Here is a 23,317-nt window from a genome sequence, read left to right as displayed (position 1 = left end):
GTCGACCTATTAAAAGCATGAGATGTCGTTGTGAAGCTGTAATTGATTCTCAAGGACACATGAAAAGTTATTGAGACAGTGCCATTTTTTGTTTTGTTATACCCACCACTGTTGTCAGCTTTTGTTTTCATAAATAGTCTGAGATGAAGAAATTCACACCACATGCTTCTATTCAAATGCCCTACTTGCATGATTTAATATCACTGAACTGAAGTTTTTTTATTTTTCAGAAATTTCACCTGTAAGTCAAATATCCTTAACTAGTACTATATAGTAAGAAAATATCTGCTCCAACTGTAATTTGCAATGTAAAAATCAGGGCATCACAACGACATGGTGGTTAGTGCTGTTGCCTCACAGCAAGAAAGTCCTGGGTTCAATTCCCAGGTCTGGGGCCTTTCTGTGTTTGCATGTTCTCTCTGTGTTTTCTTGGCATTTCGCCAGATGCTGTGGTTACCTCCCAGTCCAAAGATATGTATGTTTGGGTTGATCGGTGACTCTAAATTGTCTGCAGGTCTGAGTGTGAGTGGTTGTTCGTCTCTGTCTGCCTCTATGTGTTGCCCTTGTTGTAGACTGACAACATGTCCAGGGTGTACCCCACCCTTGCCAACTGTGAGCTAGCATTGGCTCCAGCACCCTCCACGACCTGGAAATGGAGAAGTAGCAGAAAATGAATGAACATAAAAATCACTCACCCTGAAAATGTTTTTGGCTTCAGTTTTACTGCTCAGAAATTTGCAACGTGCATAGTATGTGCATATGCTGAATTTATGCTGTAAAAGTAGTTTGGCTTTTTTTATTTTATTTTTTTTCACAGTAGTTTAACGGAAAGCAGGACATGAGGGTGTGTACTGTGGCTTGGCTTGAGATATATTTGTTTAATTGCCATTGTTCGGTGTGGTTAAAGGTACCTTGAGCTTTGCTGAACAAATGGAATGGAACAAAACCTATGTCTTCATGTAGGAGGATCACAAGCTGTTCACAGAATAGAGGAAATCATCTGATCATCATCATCAAATTGTTAAACGTCTGTATCAAAACAATCAAACAACAATCTGGAGCCCTTGGATGGTCAGAGTAGACATTCCCACTCATACAAAAATGTTTCCACATTTTTTAAATATCAGCTATTTGAAAGTACTTGCTACTATAAATTGTGTTTACAAGCCCTCACAGGTACAGAACATGTCAAAAATTTCAAGACGGTAAAGTGTCTTACCAGAGTTTGACAACAAAAGCCAGGTGCATTTCTCTTATAGAGATTCAGACCTCACTGGAGTAGTAAAAGGGGACTCAGCTTGTAGTTATGATTGTGTTAATGAATTGTTGTGAGATTTCGTCATGTGCTTGCCTTTTGGTTAAATAGTCAGAGTGGCATGCAATCTTTTATCTATGGCAATATCACAAAAAAATAGAAGACAGCAATAACAGGCTGCCTGTAGGGCGAGAAATCAAATGATGCGCATTGTAGACGTGTTTATTGCATTGTTGTCTCATCAGCTGTAACAGGTCTAATTCACAGACTTAAATAGAGGAGATTTCCTGATTGTCTGTTTTAATTTCTTGTGTAATTGCATGAATAGTTGAAATATGGATGAGTGTAATTGAAACATCAAAACAACATCGAAAGAAAACATATTCCAAATTGAAAGTGCAATACTGTTCTCTGACAAAATTTTGCCCCATTCGCACAGTTTGGTCAATTACTCGTACATTGTACAAACATTTTTAATAAAAAAAGCTTAAAGAAAATGATTAGGGTTTTCATCAGGTTTCTCCTTATAAACAACTGTAAATAGTCATACAGCAAACTTTTGAGATGACAGAAATGCAATTCAACCTATTTCACATCAAACTCAAACTGTTTTGTTTGCCTAGAGCCTTTCAATTACCATGACACATTGATACATTTGTCCATGTCTCAACATTTTTTTAGCTGCAGTGATACTCCTTGTAGCAGTTTCTGCCCAACTGAAGACAGAGTCCAGCCTTTCCACACTTTCCACACATTCCAAGGTGCGCAGAAAGTGCACTGTTTCCTCTCCAGGCTTGCCTTCTGTCTTTTCTCCGTGTCCTCACTCACTTTCAGATGAATTTTACAAATAAAAAGATAGATCATAAGATTGGGTTTATCTAAAAGATATCCTTGTGTTTTTAGAAAAAAAATGTTTGACAGTATAATAATATGAAAAGACATGAACTAAGCAGTAATAAAGCTATTCGAGACAAAGCCAATAAGATTTTGAAAAACGTTGTTGTAATCAAGATAGGAATAGATATCCAGAGTATACTGTATTACCTAGTGTGGCTGAGATGGTGACACTACTCCTGTGTCCTCCTGTGAATCCTCATCCCTCAACATCTCCTCAACATTTGTATTTTCACTCTTCATAAAATCACAAATAATGAACTATAACACCATGACATTATACTATAACAAAAACGAATGAAGGCAAAAGTAGTTAACACTGTCTTTCTTTTGTTTGTTTTTTTCCAAAGCATTGAATACAGACATGACATTGCCAGCATTTGTTGTAGCTCCAGAGAAATAATGGTAGAACAGTCTTGGCATCAGTATATTTTCAAGTCAACTTCTATACTCTTCTTTAAGTTAACACTCTTTGAAGCATTTATAACATATAATAATGACCAATACTTCCAGCTTTTGAAAGGTACATTTCTCCCAACAAAGGATTCTTTGAACAAAGGTTATTTACTTACATATTTACTGGGGGAAAAAACCCGAAAAGGACGAGGCAGCTTGTTATAGTGTTAAAAGGGTGTATTCACATTTGCTTGTAATGGAGTATTTTTAATTGCAAAACTGCAACTTAGAGGATCTGAAGCTAAGCACTGATCAACAAACTGGTGATCGTGATTAAAATGTGACAACTCCTTAGCTATTTATTTATTGTTGGGTGTGTCTGTCACATTGCTTGTGTCATCAACTTCTTCTGCAGGCATTCCTCCTTCTAACTCATTGGTACACAGTTTTTAGTTGCTTCTAGAGATGTATTGCTGATTTTCAGTGATTGGTGATCGATTATGAGATCCTGCACTACATCATGTCAAAATGATCATTGGCAGTTGCCATTTAAAATCTGTGTAATTATGCTGTAATGTCTGCGTATTCTGCTCCTTTGGATTAGCGCAGCAGTCAGGTAGATGAATGCAGGGTTTATTAACCATTTGCAAATGGAATAAAATTGCATACACTTTAACTTATTAATTAATTTAGCTTTAACAATTACTATTATTATAAAAAAGAATAACACAGTAGCAGCCCCCACAACTCTGACAGATGCACGCTAAGAAATAAGATAGAGAGGAAAAACAACAGCATGTCCAGGATAAGAATGACACTTTGTCTTCAATGTTGGGTAGACTACAGTAGTGGATATATAGATATACAGATAGAGTGGTTCTGATCTGTATTTTCTGTGATATGTACAGACAGTGACTGGATTTTCAGTTCAGGTGAACAAGGGGAGATCTTGAAGCAATGTGTGAGAGGTACTCTCCACCTTTGTCATCATGTCTTTATGAGGAATGGTGTTCATTCTCCAGTGGAGTTCAGAGCAGTGAAGCTGTGCTTGAGACATGTGGTTGACTACATTCTTACTAGGTCATTTGACATTTGTATTATAGGAGGGCTACACAAAAAGAACTGAACCACTTTGGATGGAATTGTTTTTTTTTTGGACCGATACATGCTTTGCCGATGAACAACCCATTACATTTAGAGACCATTTACGTACAATTTGAATTTATATGTCTGACACCTCCTTCATGATTCACTGTGGTCTGCTTTGCTTCTTTTGGTGGGGGGTGAGACGACACATTTAATTTTGATTCAACTAAAAAATTGAACCAAAGATTAAAAGCTATCAGACCACAGTCAATTTAAATATTCTGCCAACAGGATGTTGGATAAATGTTTAGGGAAGGCGATAATGCTGATAATAGCCTCAAAGTCAGTTTTGAGTGTCTCAGAAGGGCACTTAGATGTGTTGTAATTGAGGCAAAAAACACATTCCCATTACTGTTTCTTATTCACCTTCTCTCCTGACAGAGGACGACACAAGGGAAATGAAACATGCAGAAAATATGCATTTTGTCTTGTCATCACATGGTGTCTTGTTCCTCCTGGGTCATTAACAATCATAACTGGCAACAATGTCGGGCAGAATTTCTAAAAACTTTGTGACATGAGTGAGGATTTCATGTTGTAATTGCTCGTGCATATTTAAAGCATCGGCCCTCACAGACTAACTGCTTCAGATGTTGCAGCATCAAAAAGGCATATGCACAGCTGTAAAATCCTATTCCATTTATATATAAATATATATATATATATATATTTATTAATTTATATAAGTCTATTTAATGCTGTAATGCATTAATTGCAATCAATTAAAGGCAGCAATAAACGCATTATTTTTTAATCACATTCATCACATTCTGCTATTTTACCAGTCACAAAGAAATAACAAATCAATTTATGCAAACATTTCATTGTAATCAACGGTAATTACAATGTAATAAACAAATTTATCAGTCATTGTTTCTCTTTGTCCCATCAGGATTGGATACCAACTTCCCATATTTGTGGGTTTTTGTATAATGTTCCTGTCAACCATCAGTAAGTTCCACTATCTTCATCATGAGAAATTTAGAGTGTTGACATCTTTCATGATGTGTCTTAGCCTACATTTATACAATTTTTTCTGCTATTTCTGCACTTCACAATCAATCAAAGTGTTCGCCTTTTCATCGAGCTACACTCTGCTGTTTCTGGCCAGATCGCTCCAAGGTGTGGGCTCCTCTTGCTCCTCCGTGGCTGGTAAGATCCCCAAACTTTACATGTCTATTTATATGTGATGCTTACACACAGACAATTTACCAACATACCGGTACCGTATCGGAATGCATAAACAAAATTTCCCAACAGACATTCAGTGAGTATTTGCTTCTGTTCGTTAATATTACTGCCACATTGTGGGTTGTCTGAAGTGTGCATAGTAAGATACGGTCAGAATGATGGTCTGCCCCTATGAGTGTATGCATGTGTATTATAATTTAGTGAGTTTGAACGTGCCTTTGTGTATCTTGACCACTGTGACTCAGTGAGCTATTTTGCCCTCTGTTGTTCCTCTGTATTCCTGAGAAGCAGTTGTGCGACTGAGTGAAGTGTACATCTTCACAAAAAGTTAACAACCTTAACCTACAAGTGATCTGACATGTGACTACAACCTCCTTACCTGAAAGCATTTAATAGCAGTTGTAAAGGTGGTCTGAGTTTGCACATTGATGCTGTTTATGTCTTAATTAGCTAATTAAATAAATTTTAATATGACTACTACATCTGCCTACAGACTTTATTCAACCAATGTGTATTGTTTGCTGTACCTGCTACTTAATTTAACTGGAAATTGTGTGGTGTATGATTCAGCACAGATTCAATGATTACATTTCACATGTGAAAGTCATGATGCTTGCTACCTGAGCAGATAGCGTTATTTTATCTATTGTTAATTTAAAATAATAATTTTGCTGCCCATCATTTGTTAATGTTAAAAATATGAATATATAACCTTAACTCATGTTGCATACGCTTTACATTTGCGTTTTTAGGGATGGGAATGCTTGCAAGTGTGTACACAAACGATGAGGAGAGAGGTCATGCTATTGGGATTGCCTTGGGAGGTCTGGCTCTGGGAGTGCTGGGTACGTATTGAAATTTAAACCAGCACTGAAAAGCCTTAAGGCTACAGTCTATCTAATGACCATCAGGGACGAGTACACTGGTAGAAAACAGGGGTCAGATTGGATTGAAGTCTATAGGAATATGTCTCTCTCTCCATTTATTTACTGAGTAGATGTTTTGCTAACGAATGTAAAGTCCCAGTCTCTTGTTTCAAGTCTTCAGTACAATATGACATTCATTTTTTAATGATGATATAAAAACACAAAAAAGGTATACTTTAGGGTGCAGCAGCAGCAGTGATGGATAGACTGCACCACACAATCAGAGAGTATGGAGCAGCTCAAATCCAGCCCTTACTCGGCCACAGCTACTCCTGGAAATATGTTTTCTTCTTCTTCTTCTTTTTTTTTTCTTTTAAAAAATCCAAGATGATGACAGCCAAATAAGAAAATGGAAGTGTCACTTCATATACAATTCATCATGGTGGATGGAGACTTTGTCCAACCTGAAAATTCTACAGGTGACACACCAGATCTGAACTTTGATGAGCAAACATTGCTGTTGAGCATATTCTTGTGGCAAATTATGTCAGAGTATAATTTAAAAGTTAAGTGTTATCTCAAGCTTCATACAGCAAGATTCCTAACATATCCATATCTAGTCACAGCAGAAAAAACTGCTTTGACCCGCCCCCCCGTCCCCTCTCCTTCCCCATCCTGCTCAACCCTGCCCTGTTCTCTGTGCAAATTAAATGTAGTTCCTTCCTACTGACAGAAATACATCATTAGCATCAAAATTTGAAGCTTCAAATTCACACTTCTACCACCAGTAGTGGTAAACAAAGCTCAAAGATTTGGGTTACTGAAGTTTAGAAGTTTATTACATTTGTAGAACACAAATGAGGAATTTCCATAACCATGGCAGAACGATTGCACCCTGAGCTGTGGAGTTGAGGGTATAATCACTGCAGTGATTCTAAAGGCTATACTTTTTCTCCTCCCACAGTTGGACCCCCATTCGGCAGTGTGATGTACGAGTTTGTTGGGAAAACTGCTCCTTTCCTTATTCTGGCATTCCTGGCTATGTTTGATGGAGGTATTGTAACATTTTTACACCCAAACCATGAGCTAGTATAAAAGGTGTGGCAAAAACTCTGCCTTCAGCATGAAATAAGTCCCAGTGAGCTGATTGTCTGTGTGTCCTCAGCTCTGCAGCTCTTTGTCCTTCAGCCTACAAAGGTCGAACCAGAGGTGAGTCTGATGATTAATTTCCTGAAGTTTTAGCCCCTTCATTAATATGACCTTTCCTCAGCAACACTATCTAGCAGTTTCTTTATTAGAGTGTAAATATCGGAAGTTTGGAAAGACACAATGTTTAACCTGTGAAGCATTTTGTGACTTGTTCTGTGAAAGAATTTTCGGAAGTATACTTCCTTAGACAGAGAAGATGAGAGTCCGTGACTCTAAGTAAAGAAAAGTTAAAATCAGTGGACATGCTGCAAAATACTTAAAGGACCTGACATTCAGCGAAGCAAACAATTTAACATTCAGTTTCCAATCTGCAGTGCATTTTCAATAAAAGCCAGAGATTGGTTCTTTTCTTACATTCATGGAGTTGATGAGAACCCAGAGGCATCAGACAACAGCTATTATTTGAAATAAGTCCAAAGAAATGAACATTAGTAAATTGGAAAAATTCTCTACAATAAAGTTCCTGAGTTGACACTGATTAAGCTTTACCTGTTTCTCTTTACTTGTTAAGTAAACATGAAAACCAAATTAATTTGACTTTACTGTCAGATTATATTTCTGAATGAAGATAATGTTGTCCTTCATTAACAAACAAAGTGTGTTCCATTCACATTACAGTGTAATTCTGCCTGTTTTAAGCACGGAATTTCATGTGTCAGGTGGGACTATTCATTTACATTAAATATCATGGCGCAAGGTTTTGCTTATGCCAGCAAGCTTAAATATAAAAAATACAATCAAAATCCCAATACGTGCAACATCCAAATCACAGGAGCTGCAAAAAATTTTTTTTAATGGCAGGAATGAGGAAATGTGTCACAAGATTGTTGCGCTTTGTGGTGCAACAGAGGCTCCCTGGTCGAAAGATCCTGTTCCCTAGATGTAAAAAAAAAGAACACATGCATTTTTGATACAAGACTCAAAGTAACATAATATGCAAATATATAAATACGTAAATATATAAATACATAGATTTATCTATTTCTTTTTCTATATTATTACTTTTTGAAAAATATCTAAAATATCTAAAAATATGTAACTGAAATGGAAATATCTGCAAACATTATCCCGAGGGGATTATTTCCGATATATCATGCAGACCTAACCCAGACCCAGCTCCTGCTACTGGAAGACAATAATAGTCTTTTTCCTCCCTCAGAGTCAGAAGGGGACCCCACTGCTGACACTGATGAAAGATCCATACATCCTGATTGCAGCTGGTAAGAAAAGAATAGAATATGGAGAATATGTCACACCACCTCAGTCTGGACAAACAGTAGTGGGATATTGACTGTTTTCATTGTGTTGGGAAAAAGAGCAGGGCAGGAAGCTGCCTCTGATCCTGATTAACGTTGCTAGTGTCAACCTGAGTCTACCCACCATGAAGAAAGGCTCGGCTCACGCATGACAATGAGTTTGACATATATCAACAAGCTTTAGGGTCAAATTTATGAAGCATTGTCTATGTTTTTCCACAGGGGAACACAGTTAATTACTTAAAAATCTCCCTGCAGATGCCTATGATTGTGATATTCCATTTAAGTCTCTTATCATGAGAAGGAAACAATGACAGCATTTAAAAGCTTTTAGAAGGAGCGGGATTTGAAATTAATGTTTGTTCTATGTCCCTTCACAGGTGCTATTTGTTTTGGAAACATGGCCATAGCCATGATGGAACCCACACTGCCAATCTGGATGATGGAGACTATGTGCGCCAGGAAATGGCAGCTAGGTATTCTCCACAGGAGAACATTTACTGACAAGGAAAATATAAGTATGGTTGACTCACTCAGAAGCAGAACACATGTACAGTCCTGGATCTTCAGAGATGCTTTACCTGTGGAAGGCCAGCAAGTTTCCAACCACTGGGGAAACAGAGGCTGGAACTGTAATAATATAGAGAGCTGGGAAAGTTGCCATTCAATTAGTTTCACAGTATAAATCTAAATTTCACCTTTAAAATAAAGATTTTCGCTCTCACAAATTGCCTGCCTTAGCATTAATTTATGTTTATGGACCACTCTAAAAGAAACATCAAATTTTACTTTACCTTACGCATTTGGCATAAATCCCTGCTGCTCCTATTACAAATCTAAATAGATCTTAAGCTTTTTCAGAACTGGAAATCCAAATAATCAATCAAATCAAAGTAATTCTATTATCCCTGTGCAAAGCACAGAGGGACCTGAATTCCTCTTTCAATAGGAGAGTCAGCAGTCAGCCCCAGGCTCTTTTTTAGCACCCAGACTTTCTACCCTACTTTAATTGCCATATTGACATTTAAAAGGCAGAGCATCCAAAGTTCCTCCAGAGAAGGTTTTAACACCCAGGTCTTCGGTCTTTTCTTTCATCCCCCCGTCCACAATGAGCTCAATAGATCCAAACAAAAGAAAATGCACATCTTTTGGAAGACTCACAGTTTTTAACATTCATTAAAGCAGTACATACATCTGGATCTCATAATAAACAGAGAAAAAACTTTGACATGTGAACACACTGTCTGTGACAGAGAGCATTCTCTGGTCACTCATCTTGTTACATTTCATTTACAGATATAATTAGTCATTACATTTACATACACTTCTCACCCAGCGACCTGACTTTGTGAAGGAGCGCCACTCCTCCATTCAGACAGCTTTTTTCAACACAGAGGATTCTTCAGGCCTTTGCTGTTATTAGTCTGTCCCTACAGGATGTTGTATATGAAGTCTTGGTCAGATAAAAAAGGAAGAGGGGAAACAGGATATTAGGGTGTCATATACGGGCAGGTGAGAAGCGTAAGTCTTCATTACAGACAATGGAAGACGTATAGCAGCTCAGTAATAAGGCTCTGATAGAGATCTGCTTTTCTTACCCACACCTTCATTCTCTCATCTGTGTGTGTCTGTCTACTGCCCAGGCGTCGCTTTCTTACCAGCATCCATCTCCTATCTTATTGGAACCAACATCTTTGGCACGCTGGCTCACAAGATGGGGAGGTAGGGAGGGAAGATGCCCTTATCTAGCTCTCTCTTTTTCTCTCTCGCTCTCTGTCTCTGTGGAAGTGGCATCTGTTTCCGTTCCTCTAAATGAGTTTTCCATGTTTGCGAGGCTGCTTTTATTGAAACCTTGATGAAACAGAGCATCCGTAATATGTGTGTATGTGCTTTCTTGAACAAAGCAAATTTTTGCTCTTTTTCCTTCTGATTTTGAGTGTTGAGCTTTGAACCAAAGCCACCGGAAATCTCTTTGATGTTAGAACAGCTTACTAACTTCACCAACACAGTCAGTTACAGTGATACCTCTAGTTGAGTCAATTCCATCCTGTTTTTCTTACAGATGGCTTTGTGCTCTCATCGGAATGGTGGTGGTGGGAATCAGTGTAATATGTGTAAGTACAAGGAATACAACACCACCATACAATATATCACTTCTGAAGCATGGCTGAGTCACTAACTTACACTTTAATGGAAAGATGATTCGCCTCAGCCAGTACAAGCAGAACTAAATGTAAATTTTACAGCTATTATTTTTTGTATGGGCAACAGTGAGGGGGTTGGATTGAATGCTTTCAAGATAAAAGGCACCCAGAATGTCCAGGTGTCCCTTCTGGAGTTGCAGAGCCGTTTCATGGCTGATTGCTCACCAAATTTCATTCTGACTTCACAATGAGCCTAACAGCCGCCAGCTCCTGTCTACATGGGCAGTGTTGGATCTTAACACTACCTCATTGTCTGTCTCACAGGTTCCATTTGCTGGAGACATCTATGGTCTGATTCTTCCAAACTTTGGTGTGGGCTTTGCTATTGGTATGTCTGCTACACTGAACACAGTTTTAAAAAACCACCAGCAGCGGTACAGTATATTTGCCACTGACTGTATAAGACCTGTGTGGTTTGTGATGTGTCACAGGCATGGTGGATTCCTCCATGATGCCTATTATGGGTTACCTTGTGGACCTGCGGCATGTGTCAGTGTATGGAAGTGTATACGCCATTGCTGATGTGGCTTTCTGCATGGGATTTGCTTTAGGTAAGCAGGGAACTCAAACGCAATTCTATGGTATCTAAAATGAAACTGAACAGCCACAGAGTCTGATACCTGGAAAACTTTGGCTCAGATTGTTAATAGCAATGAAACTGTGTTGTCACTGAGGAGCCTGATCTACTAAGATCTCAGATCAAAGGAGCGCTAAATTGCGGGCTCATGGTAAGGGCTCTTGGTTTGTGGGTGATCTACGAAGAGAAATTGCCAATGTGACTACAAGTGCAAACAGCAGTATTTAAATGAGGAGTTTGCATGCTGCCAGACTTTCCATCATGGCGAGTGTGGAGGAAGAGCAAAAGCGCAAAATGAAATTTGATTCAGTTGAATTTTAAATGCTTGTGCAGGAGGCAAATAAACACCTGAACTGGCTTTTCAGCACCCCAAACATGCGCTCCACGATGTTCCATGTGCGTATATGGGCCACACTGTATCAATTCTCTTCTGGAAATGTAGGGTTGAGTATCGGAGTCAGGAGGAAGGGATGGATTGTCACCTTTGACACATATGAAAATGCATGGTTTGATTTTGTTCGATGAGAGAAATGATTTATATAGCGTAGAGTAGTAGAAACTACTCTCACAACAGCCAGCCATCACAATACTCGCCATCTCCTAACTTTGAAAATATACTGCTATTTCTCATGATGAATGAGCTGTGCACCGAACCAGGATATTTTGTCACATTAGTTATGACTCCTCTGGAATCACCTGCACGTTTAATGAGTGGCTGTGTTTGCGATTCCTATTCACAAGCTTAGCGATATGTCTGAATAATTTTTTCTTCTGTCATCCCAAATATACTGACGTGAATGAGAAAAATCTGTTCTCTGCGTCTGCGTTCATTGTTCCTGTTTCGCCTCCTGGCGACAATGACAGCAGCCATTGTGCGTAAAGCTGGGACGATGTGAACCTGCCCTTCAAACGTATTATATTTAGACGCAATCACAATCCCTGCAATTACGTATAGGATTGATAAATTGTTATGTGCGTGCTAATGTTTCTTATCTGCATTTTCCCCTCCCAGTATTTTGCTCACCTGGGCAGAAACGGCCCATATTCCATATTCATTAAGGCCAAGGTGCTCAACGGACAGCGCATGCTCACTTCAAGGATACAGTCCTCAGTGCGCACCCTTAATAGATCAGCTTACACATTTTTTTGCGAGTGACATCAAGTTTGCACATGTTTTTATACGGCGCAAAGGCCCTCAAAGGCCCTCATTTTGTGATTCCTCTGGCCTTCTCTCTGTAGTTAAAATACAGCTTACCAGCTTGAACTATTTGAATAATCCTCTTTGTTTATATGATCTTTAAGGTCGCATTACGATATAATTTTGCAAGAAGACATTTATCTTAAGATGCTTTTTTCCAGCTGGTGATTATGGAGAGTTGATGGCGTTTTCCACTAAACACATGGTGCATAGTGTCCAGGTTCAAATAGCAAATACAAGTGTTTCGTCCAGCTCAGACTGGTGACTCCACAGTGTGTTGAACAGTTTGAAACAGAATATTGATTCAGACAACAGTGAGGGAAATCAGTTTATTGTCAGTGTGTAAAGGAGTTTTCTGTAGATGACTTTATTAATGCCAAATTTTAATCACAAATTTGCATAGCTATCCAATGGCAATATAGCATTCTTACCCAAAAACTATCTCATAATTTCAACATATGAATCTATTGTCACCCTATTATTGCCATGTTATTACATAACAATAGCCCCATTAAAGTTGATTAACAAAAACAAATTAATTCATATTAATATTCTATTTTCCTATTTTAATATTATTAATAAAATATTTCTAACTTATTAACTAACTGTTATTACCAATAAGCTCTTTGTTATCACTAAGCTGCCAACTAACCCAGTGTGTGATGTGTCCGTTGTGTAGGTCCGTCTATAGGAGGATCTATAGCCGAGAGTATTGGCTTCCCCTGGCTCATGACCATTATTGGAATTGTGGATATTTTTTTTGCACCACTTTGCCTCTTTCTCAGGAATCCACCAGGACACGAGGAAAAAATTGTAAGCTTCAAAACACACAACTCTGTTCACTTTGATATTTCTGTATATTAATGCAGGGTTTGGTCTAAGATAATGTCATGATGACGTGCATCTCCCAGCTCTATCTTGTATTGCCTGTAAGTAAACAGGACATACTGCAACCGTGTCAAAACACAGATTGGATTATATGCACACATTACATTCTATTAGCAGTCCCCAAAAGAATACTTTTAAAAGTAAAACAGGAACATTTTCTCCTCAATATACACAACTCAGTGAGGTTGAACAGCTTGAACAGCCAGACACCGAGACCTTTGGAAACAATGAGGTAGACTGCCACAGTCACGCCCTGATTTGGTTTTATCAGCCTCAACCAGCAGCAATGAAACAACATAGATTAGCAGCTGTTGTTCACCTCAGTTCGAGATTTTTATGCTTCACCCACAGAGTAAACAATCTGCTCCCTATTTACAGTGCTTGTTACTGGCCATGTGATCTGTGCTTTTTCAGGACCATAGACTGTCTATAAATCAAGGTTTTGGACTCACAGTCTGAAAAGTGAAGTGAATGAAGAGCAATAAACTTGTAATCTTTCTGACCATTAGGGGAGGCTCCACTGGTTGTAAAAAGTCATGGTATGGAAATTTATCTGAAAATGGACCTAATTCTAATTGATTTATTAGCCCAGTATGTGTTTTCCTAATGAGTTCATGGTCTCATTCTGGTCACAATGCAAGAAAAGTAGCTTGTGTGTGGTTTCATCTTGTTCTATCTTAACAGTCTAATGACTTACCCACTATTACAAGAGAGATGCTGAGCAGTTTTTCTCTTTAAGCTCTTTGTGTAACACATGACAGCATTAAATGGATTATATCAAACTGACATTAATTTCTTATGGAGTGGGGTTATAGATTCATTTTGACAGCTGAGCATAAAAACCTGAGCATGAATGGAAGATGCAGTTCTTGGTCTTTTACTTACTGAACTTTAACACATGTTGTGGCAAAATCACCATTTTCCAACACCTGTCTTTTCAGGCCATTTTGATGGATTCCAACTGCTCAATGAAGACAATGTCCTACTCCACACAAGGGACATACTATCAGGGTGATGACATGGATCCAGAGTATGACGATTATGATTAACAGTCCACCAGCAAAGCAGGTTATTCCTTCAGAGGATCTAATTTGTTGTACAAAAAAGGGAACAGAGAAGAAAAAAAATTGCAATGAAACAGCCAACATTTTTCCATCTGAATGTCCTGCGTTCAGTCTTCACTGTTCAGTGTCTTCTTAGCATTCGTACTGGAGCAAACCAAAGTTGTTCTTGATCTGTTGTTGCAAGCGCATTGCGTGAGAGATATTTTTTTAGCCAACAGCCTTATTTAATAGAGAGACGTGTCATAAAGCACTTTGTAGACTGTAGGAGAGGGCTGAGCAACAAGAGTTTGGTGTCCATATTAATACTGTATTGGGTTATTGTGTGGTTAGTGAAGATATGTGTTTGTGTAAAAAGGAGATGTGTTGGCCCAATGTACAGTCCCAGTTTGCTTTGATACAGGTCCAAGGGTGTTCACCTCAGCCTCTTCCATCCAACCTCTGTTAGAAAGTCAACACTTTTCAGCTGCTTGTTCAAATACAAAGTTTACAGTAGTGTCCTGCTCGGGCATCATCACAAAAATTGTCACATTTCCACTCCTTTGTTTCATACATACATTCATCCACCCACTTATCTGGTGCAGGGTCATGGTGTCAGCAGACTTAGCAGAGAATTAAAGACATCCCTCAATGCTCTCCAGTTCCTCCGATGGGACTTCAAGATGTTCCAAGGCCTGATGGGATATGCAGCCCCTCCACTGGGTTCTGGGTAAATGTTAAACCCTTTTTACATTAAAAAGTGTCAAAACCTCTGGAAGATACTTTCACAGTTCAGTAGTGCAACATGGGGCACCAAGGTGGAGCAATGGTTAGTACTGCTGCCTAACAACGAGAAGGCTCAGGATTCTTACCATTTGCTTTCTACATATAGTTTGCATATTCTACCTGTGCCTGAGTTGTTTCTGTTCAGATTATCCAGTTTGCTATCACAGCCCAAAGACATGCACATTAGGTTAACTACATTATATGGTGACTCTAAATTGTAGATGTGAATGCAGGTATAGGTGATTACTGTCTCATTTTCAAAAACTGAATAACGCTAACAAAACTAAAACATGCACATCCAGGATTCAGGATTCTTTACTGTCAGCAGCAGCATGTCAAACATGTAAACAAAATGCTGCACTCGCAGTATCAAATAATTGAAAATGTAATGTCAAAATCACAGCGTTATTATGTTATGGTTATGGCTTTAAGTGACGGGGTTTTGATAAGGCCACAGGTATCTGTGGATTAAGACCCTCAGCCATACCGTGATCAGTGGCATCACTGGTCTGGACAGCAACACAACCTTACTTTGTATGATTCACACATGTTTGTCACAGATGACTGGAGTCACAGTTTTTATAGCCTATATTCAGTTGTAATCCCAAAACAGAGCTAAATCCAGAGATGGCTGTTAAAACCATTTTCAGTTATCCTTGGATCCTTGGAAATATATGAACTGTGTACTGTAGCGTTATAACAAATTAGATTAATGTAACTAAATTCAATCTGCAAATTATTCATTTATAACGGCTGCACACACACACAACCTGGTGTACACAAACATCTCTAAAGCTCCCAAATAGATATAATAAAGTAAATACTTAGCGCTTTCTCAGAGAAACATTCTCGCTAATGACACCACTAATCTGACCTGATTGTTATTCATGTCCTTTCTGGACGTTTTTGAATGTCACACTGGAATCATTCACCATGATAATCTGTTGATTCATTCATTCATTCATCTTCTACGACAAATTTTCTTTCTGGGTCGCATTGAGTGCTGGAGCCAATCTCAACTCACACTGGGCATGTGCACAAATTGTTCAATAACAATTTAATACTCTGTCATAAGATGAGACTTCAATGTTTACTGAAAGACTAAATGGCTTATACACAAGTTTAACACAGTTTGTACAACTCATTGCCACCTGCACTAAGTGATTGTGTTGGTCCTTCAGGCTAACTGAACCCACTGACCCTTAGACACAAGGTATTGTATAAAGTACAAAAGGACATTATGTAAAGCAGCATGTGGTAATGTGTCATGTCCACATTTAAAGCTAATCTAATAAACTATGGAGCATCAACAGGATTTCAATCTCCTCATAGTTTTTGGTTATTTATTTATGTATTTATTTGGCGCATTCCCTCAGATTAACCAATGAGATTATCTCTCCCTGATACTGGATGAATGGAGTGATCTACATACAAAACTTGTTTATTGTTCAGTTCGTCATTTAGTGCAATGTTCAGATTGTTGTGTTTTGTTTGTGCTTTTTGAATAAGAAAACCTGGAGAGTAAAGGGGTCAAATAATCATTATTATTCAAAAGCAGCTGGAGTGGTCAGCAAACTGACTGAGTCAGGTATAGAGTTTTCTTGTATTTTTGTTACTAAGAAGGTCATTACGATTATGTCTGTCATTAGCTGGATGTTTTTTTTTTCTTGGGGAGCCCATGTTGTCTATTAAACGTTATGTTTGCTTCAAAACCAATTTTTCTTCAAAGAAGATGTCAGGATTTTACCTTTGGGTTTTTCCATATTACTGAGCATCCAGCCAACTTCGGTATGATTGGAAATATATGCACAACCCAGGCAAACAACCATTCTTCCTAGTATGGAAAGATAACAACCCGCATTGATGGTGTGCACTGGATGGTGGGAGACAGCCAAACGGTTAACTGTGGAGAGGAAACATTCGAGCAGACACGCTGTAATCAGCCTGTCCATCTCAACACTGGGCTTCAATTACTTTGCAGATGATCACACAATACCTTCCCTTCGTTTCCTTCTTCACTAAATGCGGGTAAGCTTCATAAAGAATGAAGCTTAAGCACATTTTCTTCCACTGTCATTCTCGAGGGAAAGACAATGTATTCACAAAGAAACATCAAGAAAACAGGTTGCATATTCTACAGCTTTAGCTGTACAAGCGCAGCACTGTTCTGTCAGGGTAATGTTTTATCAATAGCATTAATATCTGAGTCAATTTCATGCTAGAATTGTAGATTAAAGGAAATTGCTGATTATATAAAAATATATGACATGATAGTAAGCGGCAGCACAGCAGCATAGTGGTTAGCACTGCTGCCTCACAACAAGATGGTTGCAGGTTTGGTTCCCGGGCCAGGGCCCTTTCTGTGTGGAGTTTGCATGTTCACCTTGTGCCTGTGCCAGTTTCCTCTGAGTACTCCAGTTCCCTCCCACCATCCAAAGACATGCATGTTTGGGTTAATTTGAGAGTCTGATTTGCCTGTAGGTGTGAGTGTTTTGTCGTCTCTGGCTGTCTCGGTGGGATGGACTGGAAACCTGTACCCTGCCCTCACCCAGTTGGGAGCTGGGATTGGCTCCAACACCACCACCCCTAACCTGGAAACGGTTAATACGGCCTCCCACTAATTTGTATAGAAGGCAGAATGGCAAGGACATTTTAGTTTTTTGTTTTTTATGTGAGTCAGCTTCTTTTGGTTTATAGCAGCAGCCAGTCCAAAGTCCAGACACTTCTTAGAGTTTTTGAACTATGACCAGCAGCAACTAAACTGAAGGTTTCCTACCTGTCTGTTACATGGACATTTCTACTTGAAATATTGGTGGGAATGAGTCAAGGTAATGTGGCTAATTTAAAACATTCCCTGCAATCACTTCTACACTACATGTGGCTCCTTTCTCACAAATTCACCAGTTAGCATATCTGTTTACGTTTGTGGTCCACTTCTAGCTGCTAAGATGTAGATAATGTGGATGTGATAGTATTTGCTCAGAATGTCTAGTTAAACTGTATTGAAAGAACCAGCAAAGTAAACTTTTTGGGCCCCTAGACCTTTATTCTGAATGTACAGGCAAGGTCAGAAATTTATGACTCAATATAAAAAAATGTATAAAATTTTCATTAAATGCAAACAGAAAAGAAAGTAATTTGGGAAAAAAAGTTAACTCAGGTTTTATGTAGCTTTTAATTGGTTGTCAGTGATAAAAATCTGATGATCAATTTAATCAAAAAATGTAGATTGATTATTTGCAGCATAAGTTATTCTTACATACCATCCATACACATAAAGGTAATGATTAACTATACATTCAGTGTCATCGTCATCATAATAATATACACTGGGATTTGTCTATGTAAATAAACCTTTCATTTGGACTGAATTTTTCTCTAGTGTTAGTCACTTGTTGAAAGATTTGTGGATTTAACTAAATGTTCACGTCTTGTATTTTGATATTTGCTGGTGACTCTTGTTCACATGTACATCAGACTGTGCCTTGAAATTTCTTGTGTGAACCCAATGAACCACAACATAGGCATGGGAAGTCATTTGAGCTTGTTTATTCAGGTTATGTACAATAAAGCTTCATCATGTGAGCCTTCTTGAGAACTGAACTACATCCCCCCACATACAGAGAAAGAAACCAACACCACCTTGACCTGCTAAAAGCTTTCAAGAAGAGCTGGTTCATCCCTTCCTTGCCTGCATAGCCACAAGGGTCTATGTGGTTTGTGATGCTGTGTCGATGGTTTGTGCCTCAGCTGAAGATTTGAAGTTGCGCGCACTGACCACACAGAAAGCTGACTGACTCTGCCAGTGGAAGAAAAGTAAAGATGATGCTTGTGTTGTGGAACATATATATTTGTGTAATGTTTCTGTTCCACGGCCTGGGCTGTATTTTGTTGAGCCATCACACACTCATCCCAATTTTTTCACGCTGTTTAGCAAAAGACTTTCTTTAATCCTCCATTAGCTTTGTCGTATTTTACCCAAAAAATATGATCAGTACACAAACCCACTTCATTGTCCTTAATGTGCATACTTGGTCTGTATTTTCCCACAACTACAGCTACAGGGTTAAAAAGAGACTTTCAAAGGATTTCAAATGAGATAGGGAAGATAAAAGGCCTTAAGTATGCATTTATGTTACTTAATGTTTTAATGAACATTTAAAACAGTTTTATGTTAAATTAAAATTTTAGTTTGACAGGTCAAGCTACCCTGGTTTGCAAACGTATGCAGTGCTATAAAGGTTTGGCCCTTGCATTCTCCATCTTGTGAATGATGCGTCATCACAGACTTCAAAAGGGACTAAAAGGCCTCTTTATTGACATGTCCCACACCAGATTCTGCTTCTCCAGGAACTAAGAATTCTCCTTCAAAGTTTTAAGGGTGTTATACTCATCCCCGTACTAGTTCACACATGCTCAGTGCAAAGGAGAGAAAACGATTGCAAACAGGACAGTAAAGACCAGATGGCTCCTGCTAAACAGGAGCTTTCAGGTGAACTTGACAGTGAAGCCTGTCCTCTTTTCCCAAAAAGTCATAAAACAACCAACCCTACCCCACCCAGCAGGGCAGTTTACTTGCGCAGTGAGATGTGACTTAAACATCAGATTTCTACTGTTTACCGTAACTGTCAAAGAAAGAATGAAATTATGCCACTGCAATAAATGGGCACTTTTTTAAAATATCCGAGTATCTAATTCTCCAAACTCTTTGTCTATTCCTGGATGATGTTTCAACATCAATTTTTTTTAACAGACAGCAGCTTGCTTTCCAATAAGCATTGGCCCTGTACTTGCTGCACTGCTAGTGATATTTTTAGAAAGCTGTCAAACCCGACCGCATTCAATATCCACCATCAGACTCTGCTGTATTTCTACTCGAAATATGTGAAGTCACACTGGCTGGGAAAACATCCATTCAAGTAAAAGAGCATTGCCAAAAGATTTCTTGCTATTTTGTGTAGGTCTTTCCTTTTGATCCATAATAGTAAGCTTCTCACCCTTCAAAACGTATTACTTCCCAGATGCTCTTTAATGCTGAAAAAACAATGTAATAGGCCAGGACAACACTGGACAGGTTGAATATGCATTCATTCTTATGTTCATCAAAACAACTCATGATGGTCAATAACATGTACTAAATCATATCATACCATACAGACAAATAAATGACCGGGAGGAAAAATTTGTGGAAAACCTCTCATGAGAGCTCTTGGATAGCAATATTTGGAAATCTGTCAAAAGTAGTACATTTTGGGCCTTTCACCTCCATTTCACCAATGATGGTTTTGGTTAGTTATGTGCCTTAGCTCAGTTTTAGAAGTTTGAAAGGCTGTTCTTAGAAAAATGTTACTTGGCAAAATGAAACAAAACAGAAACACATTTTCTAAAATTTAGGACATAGATACTGAAAGACGTTTGGCTTCCCCAATCAAAACAAAAGTAAAGAAAATGTTATTGGAAGCTCCACTCAATTATGCAGCTGCTGAAAACCCAAGAAGCTTAGTAAACAGGAAAATGTCACTTCTAAAACCCAAATATATCACTGTTTTAAAAAAAAAAATCTCAAAACAACAAGATAAACATGAGGCTTGTAGGGTCCTTAGACTAGCAAGAGGTGGTCTAAACCTGCTTTTCCTTCATAGCATTCACAACAAGCAAATATTGAGCATTGTTCTTGGCATTTCAGATGAGTTGACCACAGAAAAGTGCACATCAAGTCCTTCCATTGTAGTAGTTGCAGACAAGACAAAACTAAACCAAAAGCATATAATTGCCTGTTGAAGCCACAGAAAAGCAAAAGTGGAGGATAAACGTGCAGCACTACTGAGGGCTGATAAAAGTGTGGCTTTCAATCTTCCCTTTAAAAACTAATTTAGAAAAAGACAGACAAGCAAGGAAACTCAAAATCAAAACATTGACAGGTTAACCATGAAGCTTGGAAATGAACCAAACATCTCCGTTATATAAAACGGACTGCTGAAATTCCTCTGAAAAAATTATCTGAACACAGTTCTGTAGGGAGACATGCCACTTTCCTCTTCTTTTTGTTTGTAGTTGGATTTAGTGGAGTGCCTCCACACAAATCTGTTCCTCAGTAATGTCATCCAGCAGTTGCACTTCCACAGGGCTGCAGATGTCACTGTCATAGACCTCTGTCCCTATCAGGGCCTCCTCTTCCAGCCCCTCTCCTTTACCTTTAAAGCCTTGCTGCTCTGAAGGAGAGGTGCTTTCAACTGACTCCAGGTCCTCAATGCCTGCCCGGTAGTGGATCATTAGCAAGGTGAGAGCCTGTAGTCTCTCTCCAGACTTGGCTAGTGCAGTACTAATTAGGGCCTTACGCCGGGCATCTGTTGCTTCCCTCTCCTCCAGCAGAAGGGCATTATTGTGCTCCAGTTCCTGGTCGATTTCTTGCTGCAGCTTATCTAGCATCAACTCCAGCTTCTGGGAGCGCTCATCTGTGGGCAGCCCACGGTACAAGTCTCGTCCAATCTCCTTGACAGCAATGAATACACTGTCATCCAAACCACCTTCCTTGCGTACAAGCTTACTGCTGCCACCACTGCTGGTGGGCTGTTTTGAGGGACTTGCACCACTGGTGTATGTCTCAGTATCACTGCTTTCGTTATCAGAAGTGTTGGGTGTATCCTTGGGTGAAGGCTCCACTGCTCCTGGCACCACATCAGCCACCTGTTCAACTAGCCGGGTCTTGGGCACCTGACGCAAATTAAGCAGGCGAGAGCTGGTGTTAATGATGTGGCGTGTTAGACCAGTAGTGGCCCTGTTTATAGAGGATTTGGCTTCAGGATCAGCCCCACGACGTTCAGTTGCTGCCACACAGAAGGGATTTTCAGAGAGGCACTTGTCCTGGCATTTTTTGTGGCAAACATAGGCGCAGATCATACACTGAGAGGCAGCCTTGGTCCAAACCTTCTTCTTGCAGTATTCACACCAGGTAGGGTTCTGGAACTGGGTGTCCTGGAAGTTGTGACGAACCTCCACCAACTGCATGGTGTTGTAGGCCAATTCATCCCGAAGTGCCGAGGGAACATGCTCCCTCTCTCTATCCTTACTGTCCTCATCATGAAGACTCCCTTCATGTTCCCTTTCTACCTGCCCTCCTGGGTTGTCAAAGTCAATCTCAGCTAAATAGCAGAAGTTCAGAGTAACATCTCCGTAACACAGCTTTTCATTGAAGCCCTTGTGGGAGCTGAGGCTGCGCAGTGCAGTGCGGCTGACATTAGCTCTGGGTTCTGGAGGCCCCAACCTAAACGTGCTCTGGAACTCTGCTGAAGATGTGGCCATACATTCCAGCGCTACATGCTCTAGTTGGAGGCTGACATGACCCAGGCACAACAAACTACCTAGCTTAAAGGGATCTTTGCACCACAGGGCCACATTAAGGTACTTGTGGTTGCTCTCTACCTCAAACACCATTGAGGCTTTGGGCCAGCGTGCCATCTGGTTACGAAACATGGTTTCTGGGGATTCCCAGATGGAGTGGTCCTCTAGACTGTCTCGTGTGCTGCATGAGCTCTCTGAAGCTTTGTCTTTTGCTTGGTCAGTCTTGCTGCTGCTGGTCACATTGGAAGAGACTGGCAGCTCATCACTGGATTCTGCTGGCCTGGTAGACTGCTTTGTCTCAGTCAGTTTGACACTTGTCTTCTCAGTGCCAGTCTTGTCCTCATTGGCACCAGTCAGAGGACCTTTTTCTGGAGATTTTTCAGAAGCACTGATGGTGGTGGTGACAGGAGGAACAGTAGCATTTGTAGTTGTAACAGACTCAGCCCCTTCGAAGAGACTGGTTTCTGATGTCAACCTTATTTGAGGTCTAGGTGGCACAGGAGGGCGAGCGGGAGGAGTTGGGGGAGGAATGATAGGGCGCTGAACACCCTCCCCTGGATCACTACTGGTCTTCTGTGGCGAGGGCTTTGGTGATTCTTTGGGCTGAGGCTTTAGTGGTGACTGGAGACCCACCAGGTTTAACTTGCGGTTGAGAATGGGTGATATGGTACCAAGGGGCTTAGAGGCCAAGTTGGCCATAGTCCTTTTAGGGCTTTGGTTTACTGTAAGTAAGAACTCCTCCTTCGTGTCACTGGTATTTGTGTTACTGTTGTTAGAGCCACCAGTTTGGCTAGGTTTTGAGTCAACAATCAACTCTTCAAACTCAGAGTCCATGTCTTTGCTGTCCGACACATCAGACAGGGTGGTAATGGGGGCTGGGTCTTCCTCATAACCTCCTGGCTGGGGAATAAAACCTGTTTCTTCTACTTGCCCAAAGCCTTCCTGAAGAGTTCCCAAACTTCCCAAAGAGGAGGTCTGATGACGAACTGGTCTCTCATACAGTACTATCACCCTGTCTCCAGCCTGCTTCAGCAGCTTGGGAACTTGAACTGAGGATGTCACTTTGACAC

At 39.7% G+C, this 23,317-nt stretch overlaps 2 protein-coding genes across 3 annotated transcripts in view; one reads left to right on the top strand and one right to left on the bottom strand.

The window, feature by feature from the left end:
• slc18a2 (solute carrier family 18 member 2) overlaps positions 1–18,483 on the top strand; it is a 23,218-nt gene extending 4,735 nt beyond the window's left edge. The window contains exons 3-15 of one of the 2 annotated variants that reach the window (XM_029520602.1): positions 4,584–4,642; positions 4,760–4,843; positions 5,635–5,727; positions 6,713–6,802; positions 6,914–6,957; positions 8,117–8,177; positions 8,594–8,689; positions 9,857–9,935; positions 10,276–10,327; positions 10,682–10,745; positions 10,849–10,968; positions 12,872–13,005; positions 14,022–18,483. In XM_029520602.1, coding sequence (XP_029376462.1) covers positions 4,584–4,642; positions 4,760–4,843; positions 5,635–5,727; positions 6,713–6,802; positions 6,914–6,957; positions 8,117–8,177; positions 8,594–8,689; positions 9,857–9,935; positions 10,276–10,327; positions 10,682–10,745; positions 10,849–10,968; positions 12,872–13,005; positions 14,022–14,129 — 1,084 coding nt within the window. In that variant the 3' untranslated portion in view covers positions 14,130–18,483. The remainder of the gene's footprint in view (positions 1–4,583; positions 4,643–4,759; positions 4,844–5,634; positions 5,728–6,712; positions 6,803–6,913; positions 6,958–8,116; positions 8,178–8,593; positions 8,690–9,856; positions 9,936–10,275; positions 10,328–10,681; positions 10,746–10,848; positions 10,969–12,871; positions 13,006–14,021) is intronic. The other variant, XM_029520603.1, reaches the window with a different exon arrangement.
• pdzd8 (PDZ domain containing 8) overlaps positions 18,258–23,317 on the bottom strand; it is a 43,697-nt gene continuing 38,637 nt past the window's right edge. Inside the window, exon 5 of the mRNA XM_029520601.1 lies at positions 18,258–23,317. Coding sequence (XP_029376461.1) covers positions 20,967–23,317 — 2,351 coding nt within the window. The 3' untranslated portion in view covers positions 18,258–20,966.

This window comes from Echeneis naucrates, chromosome 15 (assembly GCF_900963305.1).
Source record: "Echeneis naucrates chromosome 15, fEcheNa1.1, whole genome shotgun sequence".
Taxonomy (NCBI): Eukaryota; Metazoa; Chordata; class Actinopteri; order Carangiformes; family Echeneidae; genus Echeneis; species Echeneis naucrates.
This window is presented reverse-complemented; position numbering and strand designations above follow the sequence as displayed.